Here is a 20,876-nt window from a genome sequence, read left to right on the forward strand (position 1 = left end):
CATGGGATGGGAGATTCGTTTTAACCATTTCCCAGCGAGGCGTTGGGTATTTTGGTCAAACGTTTTTGAAAGATGTAAGCTTAAGTTTTATCTTGCCTTAAGTTTGTCTCTACTCTTAATGCTTAATTAAGGTTTCAACATTTATCCAACATTCGTTCAACAAAAGTTAAACGGATCCATGTTGGATAAACGGAGTGTTCAAACGGCTTCATAGCCATTCAACATTTTCAAAAACAAAGAAAATGTTGAATCGATGTTGAATGAAAGTTAAATTTGATTCAACATACTCTCAACAAGCTTTCAACATTTTTGTACGCTTTCAACAATGTTGAACGATCTGTTCAAACGCCCCCGACATTTGGTTCAACAACTGTGTTGAACGCGTTTTGAAGCAAATGTTGAAACCGTTTAAACGGGCCTTTAGTTGGCATGGCACCACAGGCCATCAGCACTTCATTTGAAACTAACAGACTTGCATGTGGAATAGTTATTTTATTTCAGCAATCTTCAGCATAATTATACTGTTGTTCTTAATAATAGGACAATAATCATCACAAAATATATTATTCATTTGTTTTCATTACACTGACACCTATAGTATATTATTAATTCTCTGTAATCATATTGTAAAGCAAACTTGCCACTTATTTGTGTAATTTAAATTAGAATTGTCACTTCTATTTTTCAAATAAAATTCTCAAAAGTAATCAAAATCTAATTTCTCCTTACAAAGTCACTGTCAGGTTTCGCAGACAAGTGAGGAGAACGACAAAATCAACAAAACAAGTCATTAAACCGTAGCCTCTGGTAATAAATTAAAATAATGTGCATAATATATAAAATTTAATATAAAATCACACTTAATCCCCACAAGTAACCCATTTTGTACAAAAATTAAAGAACCTGTTGTTCTTTCCTCCCCTGATTTTATTTATGGCAATGTACTATAAACCAACACACCAACACATGTTTGGAGAATTTTAAAATGATATGGGACTTTTTCAGCCATACAAATAACAATAAAATATTATTTTGACTAAAATACCACATCATTAACATAAAAAAGTTTCTTGGACTTGAGTTGAAAGCCAATCGTCTGCTCACTTTACATTCTATTTCTATTTATCAAGTGATTAATTTACACTTGTCTTGTGCTTGAGTAGCCAATCATCTGTTCCTTGCAAAAGGCCAATATAATTAGCCAGTGAGGATCTGGAAGATGGTAAACATCCCAGTTTTGGTTTCAGTTAAAAAAAACATGACTGGTTGTCCTTAAAATATCTATATGGTCCTGTTTAAGTTAGCCTGTGAACGGAGATGTATTTCCTGCTGTCGCTTCTCCCTGCTGTTATTTTTCAGTGGAGAGAAGCGACAGCCGGAAAAACGTCTGCGTTCGCAGGCTATGTTTAAGTTAGTAGGGTAGCTCTGTATAATGTATTTATTTACTATAATGTAAAACGTAGTGTCTTAGTGGACTGTTTGTACTTGTCATTTTCTTGTGTGCGTCTTGCTCCGCCTTTGACTAGCTGTCAGTATTTGCGGAACAAGCAAATAATTGAAAATAAACATTGATTGCTTGATTGATTGAAATACAATGTACATATAGACATTTGAGCTTTCCCACAATAAATATCAATTCTGCAAAAGATTTGACTGTCAGTATCTACAATGTACTGCTGGAAAATAATACAGCAGAAGTAAGCCAAACTTTCTTTAGCCTTAACCGTATAAAATTATGTGTGGGGGTAAAATACAGACAGGAACATAACTTCATTTTTCTCCCCTAACTCCTCCACCACTCAGATGATCAGAACCCTTCAAATAAAGCCCAAGAAATGGGCTTGATTTCTGATGTTAAAGATAGTTTACAGTCAATCCATGTCATGCGTGACCAATATTTCCGAAATTGAAATGAACACTTGAATTGCTCTCTGTAATGTCCGGCATTGGAATGGAATGTTGAACATTTGTCTGGAAATCTTTCTTAACTGAAAAAAAGATTCAAGATACTTGCGAAACAATTTATTCTTGAAATACTCAATGCCCTAATATAAAGAAAAATTCATAAACTAGCGAAATTTCTAAGGGTACTCTGAAATCTCGTTGGTAATGTTTAAAACTGACATGTAAATTTCAAAAATCGGTTCAAATTTCAAAAATACTAGTCACGTGTAATGTGGATTGACTGCAAATGGCCCGCATATCAAAATCTCACCTTGAGGTATCATTGACTCTAAAATGTACTCGTAAAAATGGCAACAAACATCTGCAAGAGACCTGTCATTGAGACTTTGCTTTTGTACATAAAAAACTAGGCCACTTCAGAGGCCATTCATACTCATTTGGAACCTTGCCAGAAACTTTTTCTTCAAAGAACCAAAACAAAGGAAACCACACACGTGTTCTCTTACTGTCAATACGTTTCAGGGCACGAGTGTTGGCTAGTGTGTGATAATAAAGGAACAAACGAGACGAGATGTAAAAAGCAATCACCACGTCGATAGAGTAGTGCTCATGAGCAGCCAGGATGAAGAATATTCCAAACATGTTCAGGACCCAGCAACCTGTGTGAAGGTAGTACATATGCGCGGGTGTGTCTGAAACACAGAAACAACAAGATGGTTGATCAGAACATTAATTTCAAGGCAAACTTAAAGAGCAGCAAATTAGACAGATTTTGGAAAACATAAAGATTGGATAAAGCACTCTCCTTCCAAAAAACACCCCCTTTCTTAATTAGTATTAATATGTTCTCATTGGAATGAGTGTTGGTTAATAAACTACATGTATGCTCCAGGGCGAGTTGCATAAAACTTAAGGATGGGCGTAACTGCTAAACTCAGATGTTACAACTGCTTTTGACTGGGCTGAACGTCTGGCATAAGCATTTAGGCCCGATGTTAAAGTTTATGCATCTTGCCCCAGTTTCCAATAAGAAACCTTAAAAGCTGCAGTAACCAGTCCATTACTTAAAGACCAAAAAGACTTTCCAATAACTGCCCCCATAAAATTGACATTGAAAATTGTGAACAAAAATTACCCCAAACTCAGCAAATATTGTGTTGTTACTTTTAACACTGTTATAGTTTTGGTTACTGCTCACCAGATGCCTTATTTTACTCTCAGATGTCTTTGTCACAGATGTAAGATGTACATGTAAGTACCCTGACCTTTATGTTTTTAGCTTTTGCTCTACAATATTACAACTTAGTATCACTGGCACTTCCCTGTGTCCCTATGCAATGTTTCATGAGTATTTGGAGCATTCAGTGAAGCAACAGCTGAAGATATCAGAGTGCTGATGTTTTGAGCGTTATAGCCCTAACTGTTGTGAAGCACTAGAATCTCTGAATGTCACGATGACGAAATTACTTGATAAAACCAAACATTTGTTTCTACTCTCCACCGACGCAGCAACACAGTTACTTCAATTTGTGTTGTTGGTTCTTGTCCTTGTTGTGAGAGGTTTTTCTCCACGTACTCCGGTTTTTCCCTCTCCAAATTCCATTTCGATCCGGAATCTGAGGGCCACAGGTTTGTCAGTCGTAACAGACTGCTAAGTGTCACCCTTGTTAAACAAAGTTGATTTTTTAACCTTCCTATCTAACAGCTGAAGATGTTAATCACAGACTGTAATACACCGACCGATACTTACATTCAGTGACAAAGAAATTCAACAGAGTGATGGAGACTGTGTGACCACTGAACATGTAGTCGCCACAAGTGCGTACACCATTCACAGACAGGCCAAAACCAAACAAGATCACAAATGCTCTTTGTATCTTTGCCCAGGTGTCACCATACAACTAGAGGAAAAACACAATAAGCATTAAAACTTATCTTTCATTTGTTTTGGTCAAGGCAGGATGCAGGGTACTATGAATTTACAAACATTACATGTATGTTGAAAATAATTCAGTGGGAAACAGGATGCACTCTTTTTTGAAGGTTGGATACAGGGAAGTACTGACATCTGTTTTGGGAAGTGGGATCAAAATATCTATGTATCTCAACTCCAAAACTTAAAGAGCAGAAAGAGGACTAGCCTGTTTGTCATAATAGTTAGTAGAATTTACAAATTGCAACTGCCACATACCAGTAAGTATTTTAAAGTTAATTAACACCTATCTTTGTTACAGCTGTAGATAAATAAGCACAGTTTTTGAACCATTAACCTGCGAACAGCAGTCGTGTTTCCGGTCGTTGCTTCTCTCCCGCCGGGAAAGAAGCGACAACCGGAAATACGTCTGCTGTTCGCAGGCTATTGAACCATAGCCTGTAACTGACATTGGCATTTGAATAGTGGCCTTAGCTCCCATGAGTCTCCCGTAGTGGTAGAGTATCCAAACTAGTAATCGGAATTTCTTAGGTTCGACTCCTGATAGGAGCACTCGCATTTCCTTCCAGGCTATACCTTGTCTGGTTATTCCATCTCATCTTAAATGCATGTAATGATTATCTTGACCTGTACCATAGTTACTCATTTATACTAGGGCGGATCTAGCGGTGGTTCGGGTGGTTTGCTCGAACCCCCTAAACTGAACGTAAAAACGTTTAAAAAACGCGTGGTTAAAAAAAAGTGAACCAACTTAGCTAATAAAGATATCTTTTGAAAATGATGCAGACATTTTCCCCAACATCCACTGTTTGCAGCACATTGCATGCACTATTCCAGTGACTTCAGCTGACAAAGAGCGGGCAAACAGTACCTTAAAGCTGGTTATAGGCTATCTGCAGACCACCGTGACGACAGAAAGGTTGTCTGGCTTGGCGCTCATGAATATTCACCACAAGAAACCCATGGATTATGATGCTGTTGTCCAGAAATTTGCAGAAAAGCAACCACCGAGAATGTTGCTGGCTGATCCCATTTTTGAGGAATCATGAATTTTTAATTTGAATGAATTTAAAATGTTTATCCGTCTCGATTATTCTCAGTGTTAAGAAAATCCATCCTTTAAACTACTGTAGTTAGCACAAAAATGGAGGTGACTTTAGAGCAATTAAACCACTTCAAATTGCCCCTAAAAACGCTGGAAATCGCATTCCGAGGCCCTAAAATTAAAATTTTTTTCGGGGGAGCATGCCCGCACCCCCCTTCCTCAAATTCTGGATCTGCCCCAGTTTATAGGTTTATTTGTTTCATGGTTTTTTGATTACTGTGTCTGACAGTTTTTGGTCCTTCTGCTATTCAGGAGTGTAATAAACTAAGAACGAAATTAATGTAATATTCAAATCCAAAATGTGTTAATGATTAATGTGTAGCAAAACACAAGCCACAAAACCAAAATTCAAATGCTATGTAAATTCATTTCTTTGAAATAGCATCAGGCTAAAATGTATCTACTAAGTTTTTTTAATTGAATTAGGGCCCCCCTCCCCGCTAAAAAAAATGAAATAAATAAGTATATAAATTTAACTATCGTGTAGAATTAGGGTCCTAACAGTTTCATTTTCGCTTAATTACATTACGTAATGGTGAAAATCTTGTATTCCTGTGCGAGTCTAAGAACATAATCGTTCCTCTCCCAGGCTTTCAATCATGTCGTTTGACTGCACTACCTTCAAATTAAATTTTTTGGCCTGTGAAATAAAAGCTACAAAACAGTGCAAATAAGTCATCTCTTACGTTGTACCTGGAAATTGTTTTACAAAATATCTCAACTTTGATACTGTAACAATGCCAAAGTTTCCTTTATTCAGCTGCTCACCTTTCCAGAACATTCCAAATGAATCCCTGGAACACTGAGAGAGGTGACAAACATTGTAACACAACGAAGAAGGAACACGGTACCACACAACGCGGCCATGCGGCGAACAACAATAACTCTATGTTTGTGGAGGAACAGGACAATCGCTAAAACGACACTAAGAATAAGCGCCGTAACTTCGCACATTTTAAAAGCCCACGGTATCAGAGGCACATTGTCCAGCACTATATCAGGTAAAGGCGGGTATTTCTTCATATCCGGCACACGATCGTGGACGAAAACCATCACAAACGAAGTGACAAAGAAAACAGTGAACGCATACAGCAGACTGATCAAAGTCCGACCCGTTTCGGAAATGTCCGAAAAAGGATGGACAATGTCTGATCTCTCGTCATCAGAATCTTCCTCGGGAAACCATCCTCCTAGGTTTGTTGTTGCCCTTTCAAAGCTATCGATGTGATCGACATCCTTTCTCTTAACGCATCCATTGGCTAGCGCAGAAATTGGCCGGTTGTCCCGTTGTTGAAGAACGTCTATCTCGAGCCATATCCGCTTTATATCGCCGAGGATTTTCAACTCTAGCGGGGGATTTCTAAGATCACCTTCGTTGAGAGCGAGAAGAGCTTTCCCGTCTATCTTATGGTGATTAATAAACAGATCCGCATAGTCCGTAAAACCCTTTCCTTGTAGCCACAAACCTACGTCTTTACAAGTCCAATTTCGCACATCTTTTCTCCGTCCCATCTTTTTTCTGTTGTGGTTTTTTGGAGTTTTTTTTGTTTATGTGTCAAATGTCATGCACCGATCATGTGTTCTGGCTTAGTGACCACGCCAAAGTTCTTCGTTTTGACAGTGAGCCCACAGCTCATCAATCTCGTACCCAGAGTCTTCAGGCTTTTTGGTCAGCGGGGCAACGCCGGGAAGACTCTGGGGACATCGAATTTTATTACCGCAGGATTTCTGCGATAAAACAATGGAAACCGTTTCGGAACAGCCAATCAAAAAAATTGAATTTTTTCGATGTCCCCAGAGTCTTCCCGGCGTTGCCCCGCTGACCAAAAAGCCTGAAGACTCTGGGTACGAGATTGACAGCTCATTAAACCAGCGGCTGCTTTTAAAGCCGCTGGTCAATGGAACCGTGGTCTCTGGTTACAAGATTAGTTACCAGTTCATTCTCGCGTGCCTTCCTAGTTTGAAAGGTTCGCCATATTTTGGAACTAATACTTCAATTCTTTGGTAATCTCTCATAGAACGAATGAAGTATGGTGGACTACAGTAAATGGGATCATATTGAGGTAGGTGCTTTTGCTATCATTGCTCTTTATTTCGTTCTGTTATTCAGTCTGACCACTAAAAATTGAGTTGACAGTAAACCTGACATTCACGAATCGAAAAATTATCATGATGCAAGTTATTAACAGGCTTAAGGTATTCCTGGAGGCTAAATCGAATGTTTCGGATCATGACCTTTTTTTAACATATGCAAGATAACTTAAAATGGGACCTGTACGCCAAATTTCAGAGATCAGGACTGAAGCGTTCGCGAGTAATAAGCAAGGGAAGTTTGGTTTCTACGGGGTCTTTCGCGGGGAAAACACGGACTGCCTACTGCGAAAATCCTTGCGTCGTCTTCGTGTACAATTCCCCAAAGAGTATGATGTTGACAGATCTGTCAATAGTGCTCTCTTTTACGTGAAAGATGAGACTGTTCTGGATCTCTAGATGGATGAAATAAAATTTTTCTTCGCTTAAGACATCTTTTGCGATCAAGTCAGTGGTGACAATATTGGAAATGAAAGCATGGATGCTATTGATGCGAGGAATTTCTTCAAAACCGGTAATTTGAACATCTCAGCAGTCTATTACGTGATTGATATTGTTTGTCGTAATATCGCAATTCGCTTCTTGGCGCGATAATTTTACGAATAAACGCTATTTCTTATTTCACCACTTAGCCAACTACCTAAAAGCACACAGTATTCCAATAAATATATATATTTTTTCAGGTTTGCTTGAACGCCGAACGGGTCCGGGTCGCGTCGCGTCGAGTAATCCAACAAACGGCGAATTAGACTGCGAGCAGTCGTACTTTTCCTCATATCACCCACGAAAAGTGACGGTAAAATTATGCGGCTTCGCCGCCCGCTAGATCGATCCATCGTGCGCTAGATGCGCGCTCCAAAAATTAGGAGAAGAAAAGACTTCTCGCAGTCTAACGGCGATCTTAAAGCCAGGAGAAAACAGGAGAGAAATGCGTGATTCTCCAGCCAGCTTCCCGCAACTTATCAAAATCTGGCCCTATCCTCGACTGTGATCCTGAACTACAAGCTTCGTTACCCTTTTCGGACTTCCCCTTCATCGTGTGTAACCGCTTTTTCGGCGGCGTCACTTCGACTTTTCCCTTTTTTAAGCCTATATTTCCTTTAGAACCAGCTTCTTCGATCAAATGTGTTTGTCTGTTTGATTCAACGCCGTCACGCTGTTGGGGTTCTGTTGCGGGTGCCGTTGCTATGCAAAGGTGTCATTGTTTATAATCGCTTCTCCTGATTGGTTTCGCGGGAAAAATAGCACCCCAAAAAAGGAAAGAAAGGGCCTAAAAAGGACCGTTTTTGATGATTTACCGCTGTAAACTGTTATTACAGGCGTAAAAAAACATGGCTGCCATTGAATCCAAGCCGACGGAAGCTTTCAAGCCGATTTTTTGACGATTCCAGAGCAATTTTTGAGAAAAAAATGCATGTTGATTGAAAGGTGGGAGCGTGTTCATTTAAAATTACTTTCGAAGGCTTATCAGAACGGCTTGAAACTTGGCAGCCATAAAATACGTACTTGAACGAACATTTTTGTGGGAGTACGTCAAATGCCTTCAAATACAAGACTCGTAGTGGCGTCACATTTTTTATGAGATTGCATAATTACATTTGTAGACATATTTTTTTTCCGTTTGAGTTTTCTCTGACGTACTCCCACACGATTCTAGGTCTTAACATTACACATCAATTGGCCAACGCTTTTTGAAATGCAAGACATTCTCTTTGAGTTTTATAGAGATATGCCAAATGGCAAGGTTTTGACCACGCCCATAAACAGATCAAATTTCAGGAATTCCTTTCATTCTTTCGGAATAAAAATATTTTTTGAAAAAACTACATGCAATAACGTGTTAAATGTGAAAATTTGATGAAGTTTAAGTGATTTTTTCAACAGATTTTATGCATGTAGATATGTGTTGAAAATGTGCAAATTAGCCTCCAGGAACACCTTAAGACACTCTCTATTACCATTTTAAGATAAATACAACTCTTCGGAAACGTCTGGAAAGGAAACTCTTTTGTAGTGGACAGTTATGGGTGCGAGGGTTCCCTTTTCGATTCAACTTCAATAAACTTGTTGAATGGGAATCATTGTCGTGTTTATCACCAAATAATTTAGGTTGCTGGTCGTGCTTAATAGCAACCGATGGTGCATCAGTTTTACTAACTGCATGTTTAAGGTGGATTTATTCCTAAATGGGGCTAATAACTCGGTTAAGTCATTCAAACAGTGGCTACACGGCTATGGAGTAATGGCTCCTCGGCTACACAGCTGCATAGCTATATAGCTTTGTAGCCACGTACATGAAGCTGGGAAAAAAATGCAGTACATCTATCTATTTATTGGAAGATATGAAATAATCATAAGAGCACACATCCCTGTAGCTATGTAGCCTTGTACCCTAGAAAGGAAATTCTTAAACCATACAAACAGGAAGAAGCATGAGAAAATAATGACTGAATAGTGCGACTATACAGCTTTTTAAGGGTATTCAGCAGTTACTGCCGTATTGACAGTTAAGGAACCAGTCGTAATCAGTATACAAGCCAGTAACAGCTGTTAATTCCAAGCAGTTGTATACCTTATTAATATAATTATGCATGTCACAATAGCACTTCTTTCCATGGCACTAACTGAGGTGCTGGTTTTTTCAATTGAACAGCCAATGTATCAGTGGCTGGCCAGGAAAACTAACCCTTCAGAGCCCAATATTTAACTAACGTGATATTATATTGCTGCAGGTCAGCGATGATGAAGATGATACCCACCCTAACATTGACACACCGAGTCTGTTTAGATGGCGACATCAGGCAAGAGTGGAAAGAATGGAGGAAGCAAAGAAGGAAAGAGAGACACTCGATACAAAGATGGATGAGTAAGTTGATAAATGAATACATTAATTCAAAAGGGAGTATTATATTTCAGTCTTATTAATATTGGTATTTCCCATATGGCATGATCGTGACAAAGCAAAATATTCAGTGGTGAACATTAATATTTTGATCTGCCACTGCTAATTTCCAAATAATCATTTACAGAAATTGGCGCCCAGAAATTTGTCAAACTGATAACTAGTGATAAAAGCTAACACTAAAAACAAAAAATGTTTTTTTATTGGCTTTATAATTTCAATTTGGCTTTAATTATGATAAGTGGAAACACTGTTCATTATTGGCAATAGCTTTTATGACTAAATTTATTTTAAAGAATTAACTAATTTAAAACCTATAACTGTTCACAAAATAATGATTGCTGATGGATGTTATGTGTTGAAGAGTCTGTTCCTGGATGTTATAGTATAAAATGTCATATTTCTCCAGTTTGCAAACAAAGTCTTTGTTTACTTTTTAGGAATAGAAAAAAACTTGAGCAAGTAAGAGAAAAAATCAAAGATGTGAATGTTACAGAAGACAAAGAAAGACGACTAAAACGAGAGTTACTTGACTTGGAGAGAAAGGTTAGAGATTTAAATCAAATAATTATTGTAAATCAAGTTTCTCTATGATAATCAAAATGGTTTGTCTGTACATCACTCTTGGTGTAATAAGGGGTTACATGTATATAGCCCAACACATATTTTTGCTGTGTTATTATGAATAAAATTTGCTTGTGCCATCTCTCTGCCTTTCATGGTATTTGTGCTCAATTTATATCTGAAAGGTACATTTCTAGCGTTTGTATGTAAGTGACTAATTTAGTGTTCAGTTTAGATCTACCTTATTCTTACCAATTTTCATGAGTACTTATTTAATACTTGCGAAAAAAAGATTGCGAAAATGTAATACCATATCGTATAAGAAAACAATAAGAATTTTAAATGTTCTGGGTTACCCGTGCCTTATGGTGAATTGTTCTGATTTAAAACTGTAACTATCTTTCCTTGAAAACATCTTTCCCATCTTGTTTTTGGCTGGCACTCTTCCTCCTATTCACTGTCTTCTTTAGCTTGTAATTTGGCCAAAACCTCTTAATTACAGTCATCAAAATTCACATTTGGTAGGCACCTTGTTGTTAGATAGATGTTCTTTGTGACAAGTGCCCTCAGCTTAGGGTTTAAGAAAAATAACGCACTGATAAAATCGCGAAATTTAGAACACTTTTTCCCTAATTTTTCTTGCAGTCATGAAAATTACTACTCCCGAAATTTAGTTCCTGAATTCTAGTGAAATTAAGTATGCATGAAAATTAGTAAGAATAAGGTACTTATATTTTGCTGTTATTTGTGATGGTATTTATAATGCACTAATTCCAGGTAACTACAGTTTATGATTAAAAGTGCATAATATTTACAAGAATGCTATCTGAATAAAAGTAAAATTATGATAAATGTATATTATTATATTAACTTTACATGTTTGATGTAAGTATTATATTCAAATGAGAGCAATATTGTATTTTAATCAATTTTGACATTTGCAGCAAAAAGAATTTAAAAAAGAAGATGATGAATTAACCAAGAAAGAAAAGGTAAAATTATTGTGAGTCAATTTTGGTAAATTTAAAATAATTTTCATGAATTTTGAGGCACAAGTTTCTATCTTCAACTACCCATTTTTGCATTCTTAATTTTGAGCAAAAGCACTTTTCAAGAAAATACAAACAATCTAGACAAAAGAGATACCGACGCTTGACTCATTTCTTTTGTATATGAGCCTGAACCAAGTCAAGTGAAGCATTGGTAGTCGTGAACAAAAGAAATCAGAAAGGAACCCACATACATGTGTCTACATTTAGCTTTGTTTTGTTTTTTACTAAATTAATCATTTTGTATTTTTGACTTGTGTATCAGAAAGCTCCCAAGAATGTTGACACACTTAGCCATGCAGGATTCACTAGAACAGTAAGTTTGTAACAAGACTAATTAACAATGAAGTGCGTCGCCGCATTGGCTATAATCATCTCATATCCAACAAGCGTGAGTGGAATAATAAATTGTTTCATTAAAAACAATCAGGAAATATTGCTATATCTTGTTGATTTCACCTTGCAAGAACAACCAGAAGACAATTTAATGGTCGCTATTTTTCAGGCATGGTATAATGCCTCATGTACCATTGCCGCTAAGCCAGTCAAAATCCCTGGAATTGCACTATCCAGTCATCCAGTTTTTAATTAAGTTATGATATTTATTTAATAATTATTTATTTACATGTTGTTTAAACTTGAATCAACTTCATTCATTTTGTTTGTGGGTTGTTTTATAATGCAGATTATCAATACACCAAAGAAAAAAGAAGAAAATTTGACAGAAGAGGAGAGAGCAGAAAGATCAGTGAGTGATGTTAAATTGTCATCATTTGCATTTGTTGTATAGTTTGTAACGTAGTTTATTTTATTCCCACGGTAATGCATTTTCATTTTCTTTTAAACATATGATTGTAAAGCGCTATTGATCAGCACATGTAAATACGCGCTATATAAATTGGTAAAGTATTTTTAAATTATTATTAAATTATTGTGTAGCAACAATGGCAGTCCTGCTGGTGAAACCATTGCTGCCCTATGACCCAAGTCATTCCCCCCCCCCCCCCCCCCCAAACCGGACATCTCATGACCAACCTTGTAATAGGCCATTTCCAAGTTGTTTGAACGTCATTATGAAAGTGAGGCTAAGTGCATGAAAGCGAGGCTAAGTGCAACGCTTTCAAGTGAAAATTAGTTTTGTTTGAAGATGAATGAAAACTAATTTTCATAATAAAAACTATACTTTTATAACGAGGTTCAAAGCAATTTGAGAAAAGGCCTATTACTGCCACTGTAGTGTTTTAATTAAAAACGCTCTTGCAGTCATTTACGTAGTTTCACAAGACTGCTCTCACAGCATGACCACATCTGGGTGGTGATGTTCATTGAGTTCTATTCATCGTGCATCTTGTTACTTTTGCTATGAGCATAGTGGAAGTTGTTCCATAAGCTTGTCATGTGCATAATTATGAAAGAAGACATTACCTGACCTTTGATTGGCTGAATACTGTTTTCAGTAACTCAATGGTAGCAAAGCAGATTATTGTGGATGTTTGTTTCGTAAGGGGAAATAGAAAACCTTAGTTCTTTGTTCTGTTTGTTTGTTTTTTTCAACAAGTTGTGGTAGCAAGGGAGAACTAAAACAATAGAGCTTGCAGAAAAATGTGCAGGGCTGCCCTGGTCAGGGAGATGTACATGTATATCTATCTAAAGTTAAACTTTCGGCCAAACTAAGAAGAAATAGGCCTTATCACGGTTTTTGACGCCATTTTGATGAGTAGGTAAACAGGCTTGAAATAACAGTGTTTGTATGGAAATCCGATGTCAAATAATTTTCATAAAACATCGCTTCTGAAAAAAACATGAATTGGAAACTTTTGGCACTAGGAAAAGGATTTTAAGAAAAAAAAATGGAGGGATGTAGCTTTGCCAGAAAGCGTCCAGTCGTGTTTTGAACTTTCCACACATTTCCCTGTATTTTTTTCCCGCGAACTATTTTTAGTAGCAGTTCACGGCTGGTTCGCTTTACAGACAAATGTATGCATTTCCTCTGTTGTTGTTTAATTAAGGTTTAAGAAATTCATGGCTTCCTCGGAATCTGTCATTGACATCCTCGAAAATTTTTTCGAGCTTCTCGAGCCTGGAACCTCTATAGTTGATCCTCGATAACTTCGAGGATCCAGGATCCAGGATCCAGGATCAAGTTTCGAGTCAAGACTGTCAGGCTTACTTTTGCACGGCACTGCTGTATCTATGAGAGTAATGTAAAGCTGTAATGGTATTTAATGTAATTTAAAGCTGTATGGCATTTATTTGACGGAATTAGACAGAAAAGGGGAGAAAAAAATTTCTTTAGTTTGAGTTAACTCTAAATTCCTCGTCTGGGTCAGCGAAAAGTAAGGGAGGAATTTTACTTTTGACTTGCCACCTTGTTGCGTTATGATAATCTAACAGAGTTATTGCCTTTGTTTCAAAGCAAGCCTTCATGGATAAATATAAAGAGGAAATAGAACACTTTGGAATGCTGAGTGATTACAATGACAGTGAAGATTATCTGTGTAGAAACACTCACTTGGCTTGTGAGGACACGGCAAATTATCTCGCCTTATGGTGCATCAACCTAGAAGTGCAGGAGGTAATTATATCCATTCAATGAATGGTATATTTAGCTGGGTTTTTGAAAATGGGCCCACCAAAGTCACCAATATAAAACATCAGGTCGTGTACACTGTAGTCTTATTTTGTTCCCTCTTCTCTCTTCTTTCCGGTTTTTACTCTTTTTCCCACGTTTTGGCCTCGTTTGACCTCGTTTCACAAAAATTGTGCAAGTTCCTACTTTTGTTGCTGCGCAAACGTTCTGCGCACCTCAAGATACTCGGGTTTCCTATTGGTATTGCCTACTAATACAGAGATATTTTTTATGCAGTTTAAATCTATGCAGAGAAAGCAGAACTTGGCAAGTGCTCTTGGTATCCAAAAAGAAAATTGAGGGTAACCATGCATTTTTTAGAGAATGATAATACAGCTTTAATTTGGGGAGAAATGCCATACATTGCTTTGCATTTTAGCATTTTTAGAATAATTGTTGCTGAATTATCTCTAAAAATGCATGGTTACCCCCAATAGGCCATTTCCGAGTTGCTTTGAACCTCATTATGAAAGCGAGGCTAAGAGCAAAGTTTTTGTTATGAAAATTAGTTTTCATTCATATGCTAGCCTGCAATGCAGGCGTATTTTTGGAGCGGGAGCGCTGAATAATCCTTCGTTGCTGTCATCTTGGGCGAGGAAGCGCGAGAGGGCTGGAGCGAGTCAAAAGTGACCGTAAGGGAGTGGACGACTGCCCCCCCCCCTCCCCCTCAGCCTCCTTCAAATACGCGAACTAAATTTATTATTCAGCGCTCGCCCATGAAAAACGCCTGCACTGCAGGCTATTCATATGCAAACAAAACTAATTTTCATATGAAAAGGTTTGCACTTTGCCTCGCTTTCATAGTGAGGTTCACAGTGACTCGGAAATGGCCTTCTTTTTGGATTCCACTAGCCCTTGCTAAGATGATCTTTTCCCGCATAGTCATAAACTGCGCGAAAATACGTCTGTATTAGTAGGCATGTGAAAACGTCTACTTGGCAGCCTCAGCTTGCCGTGCCAGGGCGCCTAAACTCATTATAACCTTGACCAATTTACTCATGCCAAACACAATCGGTCCTATGCTTCCCTACCGACCAAAGCTCTTACAGCAGACATGTTGAAGCTCCCTTTTTGCTTCAAACAGAAACACGCGCTGATGGAGCGAGTGGCACATCAGACAATCATCATGCAGTACATATTGGAGCTGGCCAAGTCACTTGATGCGTCCCCTCAGGCCACCGTGCACTCCTTCTTTGTCAAGTAAGTACATCATAGGAAGCCCTTCCCACAACTGGCACGACGGTATCCGGTCGTTTCGCTACACGGTCGTTTCACTCCACCGTTAAGTAAAGTGAGTTCTGTACAATAAAGAATTGAAAAATTGTCAAATACTTGTGAATTGTTCGTGGCTAGTCTGACGTGGCGTTTCGTCTCGGCCAAGAGACTCTTAAAGTGAGTTCGGGTGAAAAATTATGTTAGCTGTTTCTGTTTTTCACACTGTTAGCGTCAGGAGTAAATTGAGCTCAAATATTAGAGCATTATGTCAATTTCAGAATGTAGCGAATCGACTAAATTGCAGTGTAGCGAAACCATCGGTAAGCTGTAACACTCTTAGCTACTGGTGACTGCATGACAATTTCTCTATTGCAACATTCGCGGGTCACAAAATTTGTATTCGTTCAACATGAGGTTGAGAGATTCGCTCATACACTGACAACAATCGAAAAAGTCCAAACGAGATGAATACACTGTACTCACGAGTCATTTTTGTCCTAATCATAGAGGGTAGAACTCGAACAAGCAAACGACTCCATGTGATTCTCTCACTGCGAACATTTGAGTCCATGGTTCAACTGGCCTGAGGTCGCGATATAACACTTCGTTATATTAAGGCCATGAATGAAATGTAACTTGGTCATCTAGAGGCGACCTTTTAATATGGGCTTCGAGAAATCCCTTATTTTTCTTAGGGATACTAAAGCGAGCGAATCACGTCAGCGCGCGTGAAAATTGCTCCCGCGAGGAGACGCGACGCGTGGAGGGAAAGATCTCCTCGCGGGAGGCAATTTTCGCGCGCGCGCGAGTGGTGCGCCAGCTTTCCCAACCCTGAGAAAAATAAGGGACAATTCGAAATGCTCTTTTTAATAATTCGGGGATGAGATCGGGTTTTATTTGTGATTTGGGTGTTATTGTTTTTATTATTGGAAGCTCAATTTTCATGGTGACATGGAGATGTTTCTTTTGTCATGAAGGATGAAGAAAGCTAGAACTGACTTCAAAGAGTACATGGAGGCCTTTGATGACGAACTCAAGTCGTTCTTGCAAAGAGTCAAAGAAAGAGCTCAGGCCAGAATCGATAAAGCTATGAAGGAAGCGGAAGAGGTAAACTAAATGTAAAGGTAAATTCGTTGCCGTTTTCTAGCAGAAATGCGCTATACAGCCAATAAACAGATACAAATGATCGATTTTAACATACCCAGCTAAAAATCTGAACTTGTAGGAGGCAGAGATGCGTTGCCGAGCGGTTGAAGTCGGGGCTACCCAGGAACAACTCTAGCTAGCGGCTTAACCAGTCGGCCACGTTCTCTTGTGGCCTCCAAGGTTTTTCTCACATAGCCTACGAGAAGTCCCTTATATTTCAGCTCGAAGACTGCCTCCCACGAAGGACGCGACGACCCCGCGCGTAACATCTCATCCTGAGGCAATTTTCACACGCGTTTGCGAAGTTTGCGTGGTTTATTATCCCTCAGGAAAATAATGGACTACTAGTAGTGTAACTGCGTGATTACACATTAACTTTACGTCTTAAGAATCGTTATCAAACGCGGTTATACAGTGACGCTGTGCGTTTTCACGCAAAAGTGCATTTGACGTCATTTGGCGGCATACCTACTTTATTTGAAAATAGAGACCTTTAGATTCTAGTACGAGTACGAGTACGACTACGAGTTTCTCCAACAAACAAAGAGCGCGCGCGCGTGAACCAGTGTCATTTTGGCGGGAAAACGAGATAGCTGTCGTCATTTTACTACGAGTTTTTGTAAGAATCCCGTAGTGGCGAAAACGAGTCCTCGAAACGTAGGTGATCTCGTCTTTTTGGAAACACGAAAGGGCTTAACTATCATCATTCAAACCAACTGCGTCAAGTTCGTCGTTCGTAGAGAGTGAAATGAAACTTTCTGTGATATATCTGTTCTTAGCACTTTGCTAAAAACTCGAAGTCAAATCTCGTAGTCGTACTCGTACTCGTACTAGAATCGAAAGGTCTCTAATGTCTACAGAAGGTAACCCCAGGCTGGTGTGAATTCAATTCAATTCAATTCAATTTTTATTTTTCACACGTACAACTAGATTCAGTACAATACATTAAAAAAACAATAAACATTAAAGTCAATGGTACTACACTTCTTTCGTTCAAGAAGTTGTTTTTTCTCTTAATCTTGAAAAGTAACAAAGCTTTTTGCAAAAACATTGTATCCTAGTCTTCCCGATTCAAATAGTGAACAAACCACTGTCCAGATCCAGAGATCACGTTGGCAGCTAATTAAGTGCATTTGGTTGTCTTGACGTCCGGGATGTTAACACGTTTGTTTTTCGTTGATCCATTGATGAAATGTAGGTTTATACTATGTTGTGCGTGAATGTCGGTTAATTTTTGTGGGAAGTGCGCTGTATAGTGCTCTACCCACTATGTCGTCAGGCATGTAAGAGCGAGTCAGTGAGTGAATGTCCGTAAACAGACAGGGGCCCGTTTCTCGAAAGTCCCAGTAACTTACCGGGCCCGATAAGTGTCTTTGGCGGTAACTGTTTCTTTACAGAAGTCAATTTTTGTTAGCCCATAGTACCAAATTTTAAAAGCGTGTAATGTTATGAAAACATTGGCCAAGTACCATGTCTGTAATCGCTGCGTAATGGGCGAAAAAACATTTAAAAATTCACTTATCGGTCCGCAGCGCGTGCACAGCACCACCCACATGTTCGCAATGCGTACCTATTTTTTAAAACTGCTCCTTGTGCATTTTAGGAGGAGCGTCAAAACAGACTTGGCCCAGGAGGTTTGGATCCCGTGGAAGTGTTTGATTCGTTACCCGCGGTAAGTTAGATAGTGGAAACGAAACGTGTGGTTGCGGGGGACCACACGACGCAAAATAAACTGTTCTGAATACGTTCCGTTGCCGGATCTCTTGTAGTAGAAATGCACGTGCCAGACGTCACTTTACGTGTAAATAAACCAAACTGATTGCAGGGCTGACACTACGGCAAAGAGCTTATTTATTTGGGCCAATATTTCAAGTAGTACAACTAGTCTTCTTCATTGTATCTCTGGCCCTGAAGAAGACTAGTTGTACTAGTTGAAATATTGGCCCAAATAAATAAGCCCTTTGCCGTAGCGTCAGCCGTGCAATCAGTTTGGTTTAGATAGTGGCTTCCTGGTATAGCACCAAGCACATCGTCTTTCATCAGAGATTTGAGGGCTTTGTTACTTGTTTGATTTCTCATTTGCCGATATGGAAGAATTATCTCTTGAACATTTGCACTGGCAGTGCATAGTCTTAAAAATATTTTACTTGTGACGAAGAGAAAGATCCAGCTTACTGACCCGAGAAAATCCCCATGGAGAAGGGATTTCTTTACAGAAACCTCGTTCCACCTGCAACCTCGTTTCCAAGGTCTCTCCAGCCTGGGAACGAGGTTGCACCACCTGAGGGAAGTACTGTTTGGTAGGAGTAGTGGCGAGAGGACAGTGTAAAGGTTTCGTAGACATCGCATCGCAACAGCTCCTCTTTGCATTTCTTGGCTTGAGATTTTTCCCTCCCAATGTTATGTTTAAAGCAATAGACCCTTCTCCAAAATGGCGGCAACAGATTTGAATGAGTTAAAATTGAACTTAATGAAAAAATGATACCAGCACTGGAAAGAGTACCTTTACTTTAGTAACCTTGCAAAGTTTCAGCATATTGGGTGTTATATCAGCTTAGAAAATGTAAGATGAAATTTGACAAATTTACAGACGTTTGTATGACTGGGGTATACGTCATACCCCCAGTCATACAAACGTCTGTAAATTTTTCATTTTTCAACTTACATTTCGTAAGCTGATATTACACCTGATATGCTGAAACTTTGCAGGGTTACTTAAGTAAAAGTGCTCTTTCTAGTGCTGGTATACGTTTTTAATTTTAACTTATTTGAATTTCCGGCCGCCATTTTGGAGAAGGGTCTATTAGTTTTACTCACTTATTATCCTTTGATGTCAGGAACTTCAAAAGTGCTTTGAAGAAAAAGACATTCCAATGCTTCAAGAAGTTCTTGGTAGAATGCCGGAGGAGGAGGCCAGAGGTTACCTTAAAAAGTGCGTTGACTCTGGCCTGTGGGTTCCCAACGCACAAGATGCGCAAGCGCAGGAGGAGAAAGCCGCGGAGGGTGGATCCGAGGGAAGTGATGACGAAGATGAATACGAGGCTGTGGGCGAAGAGGCCAAAGCCGGGAAATAAGTTGTTCGGTCTGCAGATTTGTAATGAAAGCTGATGTAAACTGCTTTTATTTACATAATTCCGTAAATTAGCAACTGAGGAACCGACTAACATAAGTGATTGTCAACTGTGCGATACTTCGTCGGCAAATTGGTCAAAGGAACGTTGCAAGAGGTCGTTATTAACGATTAGCGGGTTTTGAGGGGATTTTAAATTTCAATATTCTTTTAAAACTCCACTGTTAGTCTCGTTGTACGTCCCTTCATCTAAAGTGATGTGTAAGAAAGCGCAGGATCTTCGATACTTTCAATAGTGAATTGGCAATCCTTACCAAGGTCCAGTTGGCCGGTCTGATTTATAACTCTGAAGCAGGGCATTTTAAAAAATGCCGTAGCCTGGTTTTGCAATACCGGTTAGGTATAACATTTTCGAACTTGAGAAAGTCAAGTTTGTATTGCTTTACAAGGCAAAGCTCTTGTTAGCTATTCTTTTTAATGGTAATTTAATGAAAGGAAATTAATTTGCGCTCTTTTGAAAATCAACCAATAAAGTTACGATTTGTTGATCTCGTAATCTGTCACGTCGTGGCCATTGTCGCGGAATCTTTTACGGACTCCTCACTCGGCGGTTCACAAACTGGGCAGATTACTATATCTTTCTTTTTCTGAAGTTTTATTCTAACATTCTAACAATCTCCAACATCCAATCTACAGTTCACTATTCTCTATTCGCGACTTTCACAATTTCGTTCCCTATTCGTTCTTACTCAATCTGACCTTACATTACAATTGTACTCAGTTCTATTTGCGCAACAAGTACTTTCCCTACAATCACGAGCACAGTAAAATCCCAAGCCTGCAGTGTTGTAATGATCCTAAATTTAATCCTTATTACTCAATTACACGCGTTTCTTTCTTAATTTAGTTTAATAGATGCGTGCAGTTACATCATTGTCATGCAGTACATTAACTTCGGACTTTGCCAGTTAGTCTGAAATGTCAGCCGTCTCCTCCCCCTAACCCACAGGGGCGCGCGGGAGAGAGATGTCTGAATTCCGAGCACTCTATGTGCCATGCTGACGATGAAGCGATGGGCTCACCTTTGGGGTCTTTCATGGCCAATGCTTTCCTGTGCAGCAAAGAAGAGAAGCTTGAACGCAAAAACCAGGTACCAGAATTTTACCGAAGGTACGTTGATGACACCTTAGCTATAATGCCAAATTTACCAGCAGCAACAGCCTTCCTGTCGACGCCAAATGACTGCCACCCATCCATACAGTTTACA

General features: G+C 38.9%; 2 protein-coding genes across 2 annotated transcripts; one reads left to right on the top strand and one right to left on the bottom strand.

Moving 5' to 3' along the window:
• Positions 1–472: 472 nt before the first annotated feature.
• On the bottom strand, positions 473–6,484 carry LOC146475049 (sphingomyelin synthase-related protein 1-like). The gene is made up of 3 exons (XM_085116723.1): positions 5,712–6,484; positions 3,656–3,806; positions 473–2,597 (listed from the first exon to the last, which is right to left on the bottom strand). The coding sequence occupies exons 1-3, from the start codon at positions 6,453–6,455 to the stop codon at positions 2,281–2,283; spliced, it is 1,212 nt and encodes a 403-aa protein (XP_084972849.1). The 5' UTR covers positions 6,456–6,484; the 3' UTR covers positions 473–2,280.
• A 390-nt stretch (positions 6,485–6,874) lies between these two features.
• LOC146475050 (hsp90 co-chaperone Cdc37-like) lies at positions 6,875–20,165 on the top strand. The gene is made up of 11 exons (XM_085116763.1): positions 6,875–7,006; positions 9,767–9,900; positions 10,377–10,482; positions 11,445–11,492; positions 11,815–11,865; positions 12,235–12,297; positions 13,966–14,124; positions 15,263–15,378; positions 16,371–16,500; positions 18,143–18,211; positions 19,377–20,165. Exons 1-11 carry the CDS (start codon positions 6,974–6,976, stop codon positions 19,611–19,613), a joined length of 1,146 nt encoding a protein of 381 aa, XP_084972889.1. The 5' UTR covers positions 6,875–6,973; the 3' UTR covers positions 19,614–20,165.
• The last annotated feature ends 711 nt before the right edge of the window (positions 20,166–20,876 follow it).

This window comes from Pavona decussata, unplaced genomic scaffold (assembly GCF_977016875.1).
Source record: "Pavona decussata unplaced genomic scaffold, jaPavDecu1.1 SCAFFOLD_87, whole genome shotgun sequence".
NCBI lineage: Eukaryota > Metazoa > Cnidaria > Anthozoa > Scleractinia > Agariciidae > Pavona > Pavona decussata.